This window comes from Heptranchias perlo, chromosome 1 (assembly GCF_035084215.1).
Source record: "Heptranchias perlo isolate sHepPer1 chromosome 1, sHepPer1.hap1, whole genome shotgun sequence".
In the NCBI taxonomy this organism is placed as follows: Eukaryota; Metazoa; Chordata; class Chondrichthyes; order Hexanchiformes; family Hexanchidae; genus Heptranchias; species Heptranchias perlo.
Genome location: NC_090325.1, coordinates 49,340,868 through 49,354,683, shown reverse-complemented (window position 1 = coordinate 49,354,683; position 13,816 = coordinate 49,340,868). Strand labels below are relative to the sequence as shown.

Below are 13,816 nucleotides of genomic sequence, written 5' to 3'. Positions count from 1 at the left end.
GACAAAAAAGCACCATACTGAGCCACCAGAAATGTTAGGACAGAGATAATCAATATAAGATAATCAGTTCTCAAGCACATTCCAAGAGGCATCGAGAGGGACCTACCTGTCCTCCCTTTTAGTAAGGAAAAAAATCTAAATTAAATAATTATATGGAAGTCCACAAAAGGAAATAAAGGCTACCTAATAACTCAAAAATAGTACAACCGCATGAGTATCATATTTGAAGTCACTCGAGGCACCAGTGAACCCAATGTGACATCAAGAGTTTTTGGTAGCTGAAGCTGCTGGAAGTAACTGAAGACTTCCTGATCATTTTTCAAACTGTTAATCTTTGTCATATATTCCCGACTGTAATGGAGGATACTACAGTTCGAGTCTGGGGCTGGTAGCACGGGACATTTTTACTGGGTCTGAAAGAATATTTAGATCAAGCTACGAGAAACAGTTAAATTCAAATCCTATTTTCACATCCCTCATGCATCAAAATTTATTTCTCACCATTTTAATTGATTCATAGGGATATATAAAACAGAAAGCTTGAAATCTGTTCAATCCAATTTGATTTCCAACATAAAGCAAGCATTAAAATCTGTTTCTTTGTGTGGCAGACATTAGATTGAAACATATAGAATTCTTAGAGAGCTTGACAGGGTAGATGCTGAGAAGCTGTTTCCCCTGGCCAGAACTAGGGGGCAGAGTCTCAAGATAAGGGATGAGCCATTTAGGACTGAGATGAGGAAACATTTCTTCACTCAGGAGGGTTGTGAATCTTTGGAATTCTCTACCCCAGAGGGCTGTGGATGCTTGGTCGTTAAGTACGTTCAAGGTTGAGATCGGTGGATATTTGGACACTAAGAGAATCAAGGGATATGGAGGTAGGGCAGGAAAGCGGAGTTGAGGTAGATCAGCCATGATCTTACAGAATGGCAGAGCAGGCTCGAGGGGCCATATGGCCTACTCCTGCTTATGTTCTAGATGTAATGCCATTTACAAATTTCCCTCACCCTAAAGGCTAGAGCTGCAATCAGCTATACTTTACAGACTGACACACACACACAAGCTAAGTAGCCTTTGCATCAGTCAGCAGCAAGCACTCAAGTGGACGTGAGAGAATACGTCTCCTGAATTCATCATAAATTCACCAAACAAAAGGTTCAAACCATATCACAGCCTGCATATTTAACCAAACTACTGCAAAATTGAAGCCTGTTATTTCAATCTCAGACTTCATAAAACGACTGAATCCCAACTTTTACACAAATGAAAGCAAATTGGACCCACATTTCCAGGAGATGTAGTCAAAAACAGTATTTGATGGCACAATTGAAGATGATACAGGTTGGATCTGCCACAGCACCTTGGTCCCATTTTCAGCCATGCTGCTGTAAGGAACCAACGTGCTGAGGTCAGGAGTTCTCCAAATTTTGTACGGGGCAGAAGTGTGAATAAAAAAAATTCCAAATCTCATCTCCATACCATTCCTGTATGCCCCCTGCCAGCTGGCTCAGATTTCCATCAGCAGAGGCCTGGGAGCAGGTCACCTGCAGGCGGCAGAGAGAAAAAAAAACTCTTCAGAAGGTACTTTGTCTGTATATGTTGCCTAATAAAAGCAATTGTAAACAATTTTACAACACCAAGTTATAGTCCAACAATTTTATTTTTAACCCCACAAGCTTTCGGAGGCTTCCCCCTTCCTCAGGTGGTGTGGAAATGACATTTTCGAATCCTTCGCATTTTAAAATCACAGAACAATGCCTGGTGATTACTGCCCGTTGCCAAGGCAATCACAGTGAGCAGACAGAAAGGTGTCACCTAAAAAGGCCACCGAATATACAAACCCCCCAAAAAAAGAGATAAGGAAGACAGTCAATGACCCGTTATATTAAAAACAGATAACATTTGTTCGCTGGTGGGGTTACGTGTAGTGTGACATGAACCCAAGATCCCGGTTGAGGCCGTCCTCATGGGTGCGGAACTTGGCTATCAATTTCTGCTCAACGATTTTGCGTTGTCGTGTGTCTCGAAGGCCGCCTTGGAGTATGCTTACCCGAAGGTCGGTGGCTGAATGTCCTTGACTGCTGAAGTGTTCCCCGACAGGGAGAGAACCCTCCTGTCTGGCGATTGTTGCGCGGTGTCCGTTCATCCGTTGTCACAGCGTCTGCATGGTCTCGCCAATGTACCATGCTCTGGGGCATCCTTTCCTGCAACATATGAGGTAGACAACGTTGGCCGAGTCACAGGAGTATGAACCGTGCACCTGGTGGGTGGTGTCCTCTCGTGTGATGGTGGTACCTGTGTCGATGATCTGGCATGTCTTGCAGAGGTTACCGTGGCAGGGTTGTGTGGTGTCGTGGACGCTGTTCTCCTGAAGGCTGGGTAATTTGCTGCGAACGATGGTTTGTTTGAGGTTGGGTGGCTGTTTGAAGGCGAGTAGTGGAGGTGTGGGGATGGCCATAGCGAGGTGTTCGTCATCATTGATGACATGTTAAAGGCTGCGGAGAACATGGCGTAGTTTCTCCGCTCCGGGGAAGTACTGGACGACAAAGGGTACTCTGTTGGTTGCGTCCCGTGTTAGTCTTCTGAGGAGGTCTATGCGATTTTTCGCTGTGGCCCGTCGGAACTGTCGATCGATGAGTCGAGTATCATATCCCGTTCTTACTAGGGCATCTTTCAGCGTCTATAGGTGTCCATCGCGTTCCTCCTCGTCTGAGCAGACCCCGTGTATTCGCAGGGCCTGTCCATAGGGGATAGCCTCTTTGACGTGGTTAGGGTGGAAGCTGGAAAAGTGGAGCATCGTGAGGTTGTCCGTGGGCTTGCGGTAGAGTGAGGTGCTGAGGTGCCCGTCTTTGATGGAGATTCGTGTGTCCAAGAAAGAAACTGATTCTGAGGAGTAGTCCATGGTGAGCTTGATGGTGGGATGGAACTTGTTGATGTTATCGTGTAGTCTCTTCAGTGATTCCTCACCGTGGGTCCATAGAAAGAAAATGTCGTCGATGTATCTGGTGTATAGTGTTGGTTGGAGGTCCTGTGCAGTGAAGAAGTCCTGCTCGAACTTGTGCATGAAAATGTTGGCGTATTGGGGTGCGAATTTGGTCCCCATGGCTGTTCCGTGTGTTTGGGTAAAGAACTGGTTATTGAAGGTGAAGACATTGTGATCCAGGATGAAGCGGATGAGTTGTAGGATGGCGTCTGGAGATTGGCTGTTGTTGGTGTTGAGTATTGATGCTGTCGCAGCGATGCCGTCATCGTGGGGGATACTGGTGTAGAGTGCCGAGACGTCCATCGTGGTGAGAAGTGTTCCTGGTTCAACAGGTCCGTGGGTACTGAGTTTTTGTAGAAAGTCTGTAGTGTCGCGACAGAAGCTGGGGGTTCCCTGCACGATGGGTTTCAGGATGCCCTCGATGTATCCAGAGAGGTTCTCATACAGGGTTCCATTGCCTGATAAGATAGGACGTCCGGGTGTGTTGGCTTTGTGTATCTTTGGGAGGCAGTAGAAGTCTCCCACGCGGGGAGTACGTGGGATGAGAGTGCGTAGGATGTTTTGAAGGTCTGGATCGAAGGTCTTGATCAGTTTGTTGAGCTGATGGGTGTGTTCTTTGGTCGGGTCTGCGGGTAACCGTTTGTAGTGTTCCTGGTTGTCCAGTTGTCGGTATGCTTCTTTGCAATAGTCCATTCTGTTCTGTATGACGATGGCTCCTCCTTTGTCCGCTGGTTTGATGACGATGTTGCGGTTGATCTTGAGCTTTGATGGCGTTGCGTTGTGCTCGGGTGACATTCTGGACTGTCTTCCGAGTGCGGCTGATGAATCGGCCAACGTTGTCTACCTCATACGTTGCAGGAAAGGATGCCCCAGAGCATGGTACATTGGCGAGACCATGCAGATGCTGCGACAACGGATGAACGGACACCGCGCAACAATCGCCAAACAGGAGGGTTCTCTCCCTGTCGGGGAACGCTTCAGCAGTCATGGACATTCAGCCACCGACCTTCGGGTAAGCGTACTCCAAGGCGGCCTTCGAGACACACGACAACGCAAAATCGTTGAGCAGAAATTGATAGCCAAGTTCCGCACCCATGAGGACGGCCTCAACCGGGATCTTGGGTTCATGTCACACTACACGTAACCCCACCAGCGAACAAATGTTATCTGTTTTTAATATAACGGGTCATTGACTGTCTTCCTTATCTCTCTCTCTCCTTTTTTGGGGGGTTTGTATATTCGGTGGCCTTTTTAGGTGACACCTTTCTGTCTGCTCACTGTGATTGCCTTGGCAACGGGCAGCAATCACCAGGCATTGTTCTGTGATTTTAAAATGCGAAGGATTCGAAAATGTCATTTCCACACCACCTGAGGAAGGGGGAAGCCTCCGAAAGCTTGTGGGATTATAAATAAAATTGTTGGACTATAACTTGGTGTTGTAAAATTGTTTACAATTGTCAACCCCAGTCCATCACCTGCATCTCCACATAATAAAAGCAAGATAGCATATTGAAACAAGGGGGAAGAAGATTTAACCACAACAGGAAAAAAAGTGGAGCAAAAAGCTTTCAAGATTTGTATTAAGAATCCAAGACCTAATAAAGAATCTGAAATACAGCTTATTTTACTCCTCACCAGTATAAGTCACAGCAGTCGAGCTGTATGTACCACTTTGAGTATAGGACGGAACCACGGTGGCAGCTGCTGCAACAGCCGGTTGCACAGTTGTGGACACAGGGTAAACAGTAAAGGTAGTAGCTGGGTTTGGTGTAGCTGGCTTTATCGCCGTCACTTGTCGAGTCTGTTGAGCTTGTGTGTATTGCGTTGCAGCTTGACTATATCCTGCCTTGGCAGCTGGAACAAAAATGTAATTATTTATTAACTTTCGAGAACAGAGTTAAAAGAACGCCAACAGGCGGTGACTTGTTATTGTTCCCTCAAAACGTCAAAGTCTCATGATCTGTTTTAAATAATACACACTGAGCCCAATTCTACTGCTCCACCTCAACCATACTTGAGAGGATACACTGCTTAAAAATTCTGCACTAATAAATTATTTTTAATTCATATTTTTGGCTCTTCAGTCATAGAATTACTTAGAATTTACAGCATCGAAACAGGCCATTTGGCCCAACTGGTCTAATGCTCCATAGGAGACTCCTTCCACCCTACTTCATCTAACCTTATCAGCATAACTGTCTATTCCTTTCCCCGTTATGTACTTATCTAGTTTCCCCTTAAATGCATCAATGCTATTCACCTCAACTACTCCTTGTGGTAACAAGTTCCACATTCTAACCACTCTCTGGTTAAAGAAGTTTCTCCCGAGTTCCTTATTGGATTTATTGGTGACTATCTTATATTTACGACCCCTAGGTTTGGATCCTCCCCACAAGCAGAAACATTTTCTCTACCTCTATCAAACCCCATCATAATTCTAAAGAACTCGATTAGGTCACCCCTCAGCCTTCTCTTTTCCCCAGCCTCGTCAGTCTTTCCAGATTGTTATAACCTCTGAGTTCTGGTATCTTTGTAAATCTTTTTTGCACCTTCCCCAGTACCTCTATATCCTTTTTGTAATATGGAGACCTGAACTGTGCACAGTGCTATAAGTGTGGTCTAACCAAGATTCTATACAAGTTTAATGTATAATTATAAATGCTTATTGAATTCAATTTCATAACTTCCTATATTGTAATCTGAACTCACTATCATTGCCCAATGACCCTTCCTAGTTGTGTGGTCAGGTGGGCAGGATTGGGGGCATGTCTGCATTACCCTTCAGGATTGAATAGTTAACAGTCTCATCAAGTATGTTCCTAAGTAACAAGGAAATTTTTTTTTTTAAAAAACACCTCCAGAAGGTTACTTTAAAGATCATCGTAGATTAATCTCTGATTTTACCACTTGTACCCTTTGTCCACTAATAAGAATGTTTGTTGTGCTAAAAAAAGTTCCTGATGACACGGATTCAAATTCAGAAATAAGGGTGAAAAACAGAACAGAAATCATCAAATGTTGCCCCAGTGTCATCAACCCAAATAAAAGAAATCTAATAAAAGTGCCCCATTTAGAGGGGCACAACTAATAAACACCCAAATCATACAAAAGACAAAGGAAACTGATCAAATTAAATAATATTTCCAGTGTCGACTATACACTCTAGTCCCTGCGATGACTGTCGGTCGCAGAAGGTAAACGTAGTACCCAATCCTGCCCATCTGACCACACAACCAGGAAGGGTCACTGGGCAACGATAGTGAGCTCAAATTACACTATAGCAATAAACGTTTACTTTTATTTTGTTTGACACTTATCACTGGGCAAATGACAGGAAACAACCATTTTTTTTTTAAATTCAATTACCAGATAGGAAAAGCACTGAAGTTTGCTACTGGTAGTGTGCTCTGAAGTATAAGTTAATGGATCTACTCCTGCAAAAAAAAGGGGAGCAGTGGGTTGAAATAAGAGAGAAGGAGAAGTGGGTAAAAAGCAGAGAGAAACATGCAACCGTGTCTTGAAGTTGACAATTTTATTTGTCCACAGGTCCTGATTATTGGATCGGTGGCTTGTAAAGCAGTACAGTTCTGAAGGGAAGAACTTATTCGTTATGGTGCCGGAATGCGGATTGGCAGCAATTGAGATCCTCTGGGGGGCGCGTCCCCGTCGCTTTTAACCAAACTCTGACGTTTCTCCAAACTTTTAAGACCTGAAACATTGAGTTTGTCAGGAGTGACGCCTCCAACCAAGAGGTTGTCTCTCTCTCTCTTTTTTGTGTCGCCTTCATTCCTCAGTTTATTTGAAATCCAAATGGAAGTGAAGGAAGAGAAAAGTTTGAAATCCCAGGAAAAAGAAACTGTCAAAAAAATCAACAAGAATACTTTTAGAAAGAGAGGGGGACGGTGGGAAAAAGAAAAACGAGGGACTATGAAGAGAAAGGAGAGCATAGGATGTGAAGAGAACCATTTGGAGATGTGTTGCCAGCCTCTCTAGGACATTAATGGTAGCAGAGGTCCCAGATACTTCCATGTCTTGCTATCTTTGTTCACGAGTTTATTGGTGGTGGTGATGGAAGGGGCGCGGTCAGCATGGCTTGGGAAACTTCAGCAAGAGGAGAAACAAGTTGTAAACACCTCAGGAGGAAGAGGTCGAAGAGAGGGAGCAAGCCCCGGAGCGACCACTCCAACCTCCTGTACAGTGGGGCGTAGGGTGACAACAAGCCTCATCTTATCATAGATTAGCAATTGGGACAGTTCTGAAGTCTGCTCTCCAAGCTGAAGGCATCAGGAGAGCACAAGTCACCCGAACACGGCAGCTAAATGAGCGTTAAGAATCAGCAAATGTGGTTCACTCCTCAACAACTTCCTAGTGTCAAGTGGCATTTTGGGGGTGGGTGGGAGGAAGAGGATCAGTCATCGGAGAAAGAAAAAAAGGGCCAGTGTTCCACCTCATCCATACAGGAGCCATATCCAATTATGCTATTCACCTTTCTACCATGTCTTACTCAATCCAAATAGAATGGGAAACACATCAGCAAGTTCAAAACTACAAGGAAAGAGCACTGAAAAGGAATACCATAGTAGCGAGAATACCATTCTAATCCAGTCAGATAAATAGCTGCATTATCAAACAAACAAAAACATAAAAGATTGATTTAAGTAGCTCAGTAGTGTAGTCAACCTTTCTGTTGTCACTCGAGAGAACATTTAGAAATTTAGATGTAATACCAATACATAGACTGCATAGAAAGCCCTACCCTCAAGGTATTGATATCTGTGAGTTACAGACCCACCATAATTTACTTTTGATGACTATTTCCTTAACAGTATCAGACTCACCAGCTTGATAGTAGGCTTCTGCGGCAGTGGGTTGTGGCTGAGCTGCAGCAGCAGGCTGTTGATAGTATTGTTTGCTATCGTAGGCTATAGCTGGTGCTGTGGAACGCACATACGTGTAGGTGTCCTAAATTGAAAAGATTCAATTGAAGCTGCTGGCTAGGTTACAAAGTCATTGTTCGGATAATATTTTTCAATATCCAAAGTGGAAGGCATGTCTTAAAGGAATTTAGGTCTATTACTTTTAATGTGGGCGACATGCCTCGGATCAAGGTCCATTTTACTGGTCAACTTTGGCTGCATCAATACAGAACAAAATACATAGGATCAACTTATCTGTTCAAAAAAATACACCAAGCTTAACAAAAGGCGTACACAACAGACAATCGTTAAAACTCTGCTCAAATCTTAGTGAAAAAAATGACTTGACAAATCATCTGCACTGTACACTGAAGATTACTGTTCAGAACAAGAACTGAATGGATATTAGATGCTGATTTTGAAAATAGCTATAACCCAGAAAGCAAATATAATTCCATCAACAAAGAAATTTTTAAAAATTAAAATAAAATACTGGGAGCATTAGAATCATTAAAATCACAGCACAGGAGGTCGTCATTTGGCCCAACCTAACTGTGCTGGTGCCAGCTCCACATCTGGAGCTATCTACACCCAGCTCTTTCCTCATGGCCTTTTATATTTTTCCTTTTGAAATATTTAGCCAATTCTCTTTTAAGAGATATAGTCTTGGTCTCAAAGCCACTTGTGATGAACCATTCCATGTCCTATTATTCCTCTGTGCAAAATTTTCTCCTCACCTCTTCCTTCATTCTTCTGATGAATTGATATGCCCTTGTTACACTTCTTCAACCAACAAGTTATTTACCCTCTCAAAATCTTTCAATTTTGAAAACCTCTACTAGATTCCCCCTTAACCTTCTTTGTCCCACCCTTGATCGAGATGTTTTCATATCCTTGTGGCAGAACATTTGGTACGTAATTTGGCAGTCTCACATTGCAACGCATCAACACAAAAAAGTTTGGATATGCACAAAGGTATTTTATTACATGTAAAATGGGTAGTGACTACTGCTGATCATTGTTTCTCCAACCCTGTGCTGCTTCGTTTTTTTCTGGGGGTGTGGGAAGGGAGAAGAGTAGAAAGAAGGTACCTCTGCAAGAAACAAATATTGTTCCGAACATTGGCTGAAATGAGACCATCAACAATTACTACGATTTGATATTTAAGTTGTACCTGATAATTTTGCGATGTAACTGGTGGTGGAGGAGGAGGGGCTTCTTGCTGCCGCTGTGTGTATCCGTAGTCTGCTGCAGTATGTGCTGTTTGGTACCCTCCATAGGCTGCGGTGGCGGCAGCTGCTGCGGCAGCAGCCGGAACAGGTCTGGCTGCTGTAGCAGCTGCAGGAGCATAGGCTGCTGTCACAGCATGAGCAGCTACAGGGGCCTGATGGACTGTGTAGCTGCCAGCTGTGGTTGGATGGGAGTACGCAATGCCAGTGGCCGGCTGTTGGCTAGTCAAAAAGACAAAAAACATTTTCAATATTTAGAAAATTCAAAAACTTTCAAACAGCAGTGATGCCACAAGTTCATAACCAAGTCACTGTAGCTTTTTTAAATGTAAGTATAGATAGTGATGTTTTAAGTGCATAAAATGATTTTAACCTGTTTCAGAAAACTTCAGTTTTAAATTTGTATTTAGCTGAAGTATTTTGCTTTCGTAGTTGTATTCTAAAAGTTTCTGGGATCCATTGCATTTCAGATTTTTAACTTGAAAAACTGCAATACTTGTTCCAGGTCAAACAGAATAGGGCTTTCTTTAAGGATTTGAGAGTGATTCATATCCCTGATCACTATACAGTGATCCCTGTGGAGATCAAAGGGTGGGGAGAGATGATGGAGAGGGTCAGATCAAGCTGTTGCTGCCCCATAGTAAGAGAAACCTTTTGACAATCACCATATAAGCTAACAGATGGAGAATGGGTGCTTATGCAAAGTACTGGGGGGGGGGGGGGGGGGCAGCAGGAGTGGCAGAGAGAAGGAAAGGTACTTTTATGGGTAAATAGTTACACTTGCATGTTTATTCGTTTTACCATCTTAACATTGTGTGTGTGGGGGTGGGGGGGAAAGAGGAAGAGAGAGAGGTGATGAGTGTCTGATACACAAGAAATCCACTATCATTGCAGTCTACAAACCAAGCTGAGAAATCCACGCACATAGAGTTTCTGTTTGTCAGACATGGACTGCACACTCTTCCTGTAAGGCCACATCCCACTTATGAAAATCCAAAGAGCTACGGTGTAGATTGGCAGAGCCAAAGTTGAGGGATCCCCTTGCTTGAGCAGAAATACCACCAGAATTTAGCCAGCTAAAACCGAGCATTTTTGGGTGGTTTTTTTGCCTCTCTTGCTCTCCAGCTTCTGTACTTTAGATTACAAATGTCTTCACTGGCCCTGATATCTAGCTATGTTTTGAGAACAAGACCAGGATAAAGTGAAAACCTCTCTGTATAATTGTTGTAGCTACGGCATCAATCGCAACATCAGACCTCATTTTATCTCTTGGGAACCTTTTGAATAGGTGATAAACAAACCAACTTCGAAAGAAATGAATGCAATTGCTATGCTAAGGTATTATTTTGCAGTTAACCTTTAAATATTCTTTCCTTATACTTCCAGGGAGCTATTTGGCTGGATCAATCTCTCTGAAGATTCAAAACCAGCCAATATGAGTACCTCCAAAACAGTAAATATGACATCTGTTTAAATCATTGACTGGCTAAATTAAATGGCCTATTTATCTCATTCTCATTTTTAAAATTAACATTCAACAACATTTTAGCAGCTAGAAAGTTATAAAAGGAATCTATAGCTAACATTTAAATGTAGAGATTTTTTTGACGAAAGTTACCAAACTTGACAGAAAACATACTTTAAATGCTGTAGAGGAAATTTAGCAATCAAAAGGGCTAGTTGTTAAGTACTGAAAGATCCTTTATAATAGTCAAACAATGAACAGGAAGAATCCGTTACAGCGTCATTTTCTCTTTTGTATGTGATACAGTGCTACTAGCCAAAATAAATTGAATCGGCTAGTTGGAGTTCTGCTTGTTACCACAGTTACAATTTAATGTCGCAAACTTGTTCCCCTCGCTCCAGCAACATCATGCAGGGCTAGTGATCTAGTTTGCCGTTGAGTACCTGCCTAGTACTTTATACTATAAAACCCGACTAAAGAAATCTCCTACCTCGTAAGAGGTACCATTACTACTAATTTTCCTACCTATGATATTCCACCAATTCAGCTGCCCCTCTACAAGGAACCGCTCCGATTTCAGGTATCCAGACAGTAGTGAGATCTATGGGAACCCCGTAAGAAGCTTTTATATTGTTAGTGCTGCCAACTCCCAAAATATGGGCCCTTCTCAGCTGGTGAGACTACTTAAAATAAATGTACCCTGCTTTGAAAATGTGGCAGCAATGGCAACCTAACTTTGCTCAGTCAACCCATCTCAACATAAGAACATAAGAACATAAGAAATTGGAGCAGGACTAGGCCAATCGGCCCCTCGAGCCTGCTCCGCCATTCAATAAGATCATGGCTGATCTGATCCCAACCACAAATCTAAAGAACACAAGAAGTCGGAGCAGGACCCGGCCACATAGCCCCTGGGCCCTCTCCGCCACCCACAGGGCATTGACCGATCCGAACTCAGCTTCATGTCCAATTTCCTGCCCGCTCCCCATAACCCCTAATTCCCTTTACTTCTAGGAAACTGTCTATTTCTGTTTTAAATTTATCTAATGATGTAGCTTCCACAGCTTCCTGGGTCAGCAAATTCCACAGACCTACCACCCTCTGAGTGAAGAAGTTTCTCCTCATCTCAGTTTTGAAAGAGCAGCCCCTTATTCTAAGATTATGCCCCCTAGTTCTAGTTTCACCCATCTTTGGGAACATCCTTACTGCATCCACCCGATCAAGACCCTTCACAATCTTATATGTTTCAATAAGATCGCCTCTCATTCTTCTGAACTCCAATGAGTAGAGTCCCAATCTACTCAACCTCTCCTCATATGTCCGCCCCCTCATCCCCGGGATTAACCGAGTGAACCTTCTTTGTACTGCCTCGAGAGCAAGTATGTCTTTTCTTAAGTATGGAGACCAAAACTGTATGCAGTATTCCAGGTGCGGTCTCACCAATACCTTATATAACTGCAGCAATACCTCCTTGTTTTTATATTCTATCCCCCTAGCAATAAAAGCCAACATTCCGTTGGCTTTCTTGATCACCTGCTGCACCTGCATACCAACTTTTTGATTTTCTTGCACTAGGACCCCCAGATCCCTTTGTACTGCAGTACTTTCCAGTCTCTCGCCATTAAGAAAATAACTTGCTCTCTGATTTTTCCTGCCAAAGTGCATAACCTCACATTTTCCAATATTATATTGCATCTGCCAAATCTCCGCCCACTCACCCAGCCTGTCTATATCCCCTTGCAGGTTTTTTATGTCCTCCTCACTCTCTACTTTCCCTCCCATCTTTGTATCATCTGCAAATTTTGATATGTTGCACTCGGTCCCCTCCTCCAAATCGTTAATATAGATTGTAAAGAGTTGGGGACCCAGCATCGACCCCTGTGGAACACCACTGGTTACTGGTTGCCAGTCCGAAAATGAACCATTTATCCCAACTCTCTGCTTCCTGTTCGATAACCAATCCTCCACCCATGCCAGAATATTACCCCCAATCCCGTGATTTTTTATCTTAAGTAATAATCTTTTATGTGGCACCTTGTCGAATGCCTTCTGGAAGTCTAAATACACTACGTCCACTGGTTCCCCTTTATCCACCCTATACGTTATATCCTCGAAGAACTCAAGCAAATTTGTCAGACATGACTTCCCCTTCATAAAGCCATGCTGACTTTGTCCTATTAAATTATGCTTATCTAAATGTTCCGTTACTGTCTCCTTAATAATAGACTCCAAAATTTTACCCACCACAGATGTTAAGCTAACTGGCCTATAATTTCCAGCCTTCTGCCTACTACCCTTTTTAAATAACGGTGTTACATTAGCAGTTTTCCAATCTGCCGGGACCTCTCCTGAGTCCAGGGAATTTTGGAAAACTATCACCAAAGCATCCACAATCCCTACTGCCACTTCCCTCAAGACCCTAGGATGGAAGCCATCAGGTCCAGGGGATTTATCCGCCTTGAGTCCCATTATTTTACTGAGTACCATCTCCTGAGTGATTTTAATCGTATTTAGCTCCTCCCCCCCCCCCCCCCCCCCCCCCGAGAGTCCCCTGTTTGTCCAGTGTTGGGATACTCTTAGTGTCCTCTACTGTAAAGACTGAAACAAAATATTTGTTCAGCATTTTTGCCATCTCCATGTTTCCCACCATTAATTTCCCGGTCTCATCCTCTAAGGGACCTATGTTTGCCTTAGCCACCCTTTTTCTTTTTATATAACTATAGAAACTCTTGCTATCTGTTTTTATATTTTTTGCTAATTTCTTTTCATAATCTAACTTCCCTTTCTTAATCAATCCTTTAGTTACTTTTTGCTGTCTTTTGAAGAATTCCCAATCTTCTATCCTCCCACTAAGTTTGGCTACCTTATATGTCCTTGTTTTTAGTCGGATACTATCCTTGATTTCTTTACTTAGCCACGGATGGCTGTCATTTCTTTTACACCCTTTTTTCCTCCGTGGAATATATTTATTTTGAAAGTTGTAAAATAACTCCCTAAATGAACACCACTGCTCATGTACCGTCTTACCCTTTAATCTATTTTCCCAGTCCACTTTAATCAATTCCGCTCTCATACCATCATAGTCTCCTTTATTCAAGCTCAGTACGCTTGTTTGAGAATCAACCTTCTCACCCTCTAATTGGATATGGAATTCAACCATGTTGTGGTCGCTCGTTCCAAGGGGATCCTTAACTAGGACATTATTAATTAATCCTGACTCATT

At 43.0% G+C, this 13,816-nt stretch overlaps 1 protein-coding gene and 1 non-coding gene across 3 annotated transcripts in view; both read right to left on the bottom strand.

Moving 5' to 3' along the window:
- zfr (zinc finger RNA binding protein) overlaps window positions 1–13,816 on the bottom strand; it is a 61,976-nt gene that overhangs the window by 36,051 nt on the left and 12,109 nt on the right. For both annotated transcript variants that reach the window (XM_067984821.1, XM_067984812.1), the window contains exons 4-6: window positions 9,074–9,350; window positions 7,822–7,945; window positions 4,619–4,837 (exon numbers count right to left, since the gene is read on the bottom strand). In XM_067984821.1, coding sequence (XP_067840922.1) covers window positions 4,619–4,837; window positions 7,822–7,945; window positions 9,074–9,350 — 620 coding nt within the window. The remainder of the gene's footprint in view (window positions 1–4,618; window positions 4,838–7,821; window positions 7,946–9,073; window positions 9,351–13,816) is intronic.
- LOC137331388 (small nucleolar RNA SNORA66) lies at window positions 10,880–11,028 on the bottom strand. Its single transcript, XR_010965449.1, has one exon. It is a non-coding gene; the product is annotated as a small nucleolar RNA SNORA66 (small nucleolar RNA).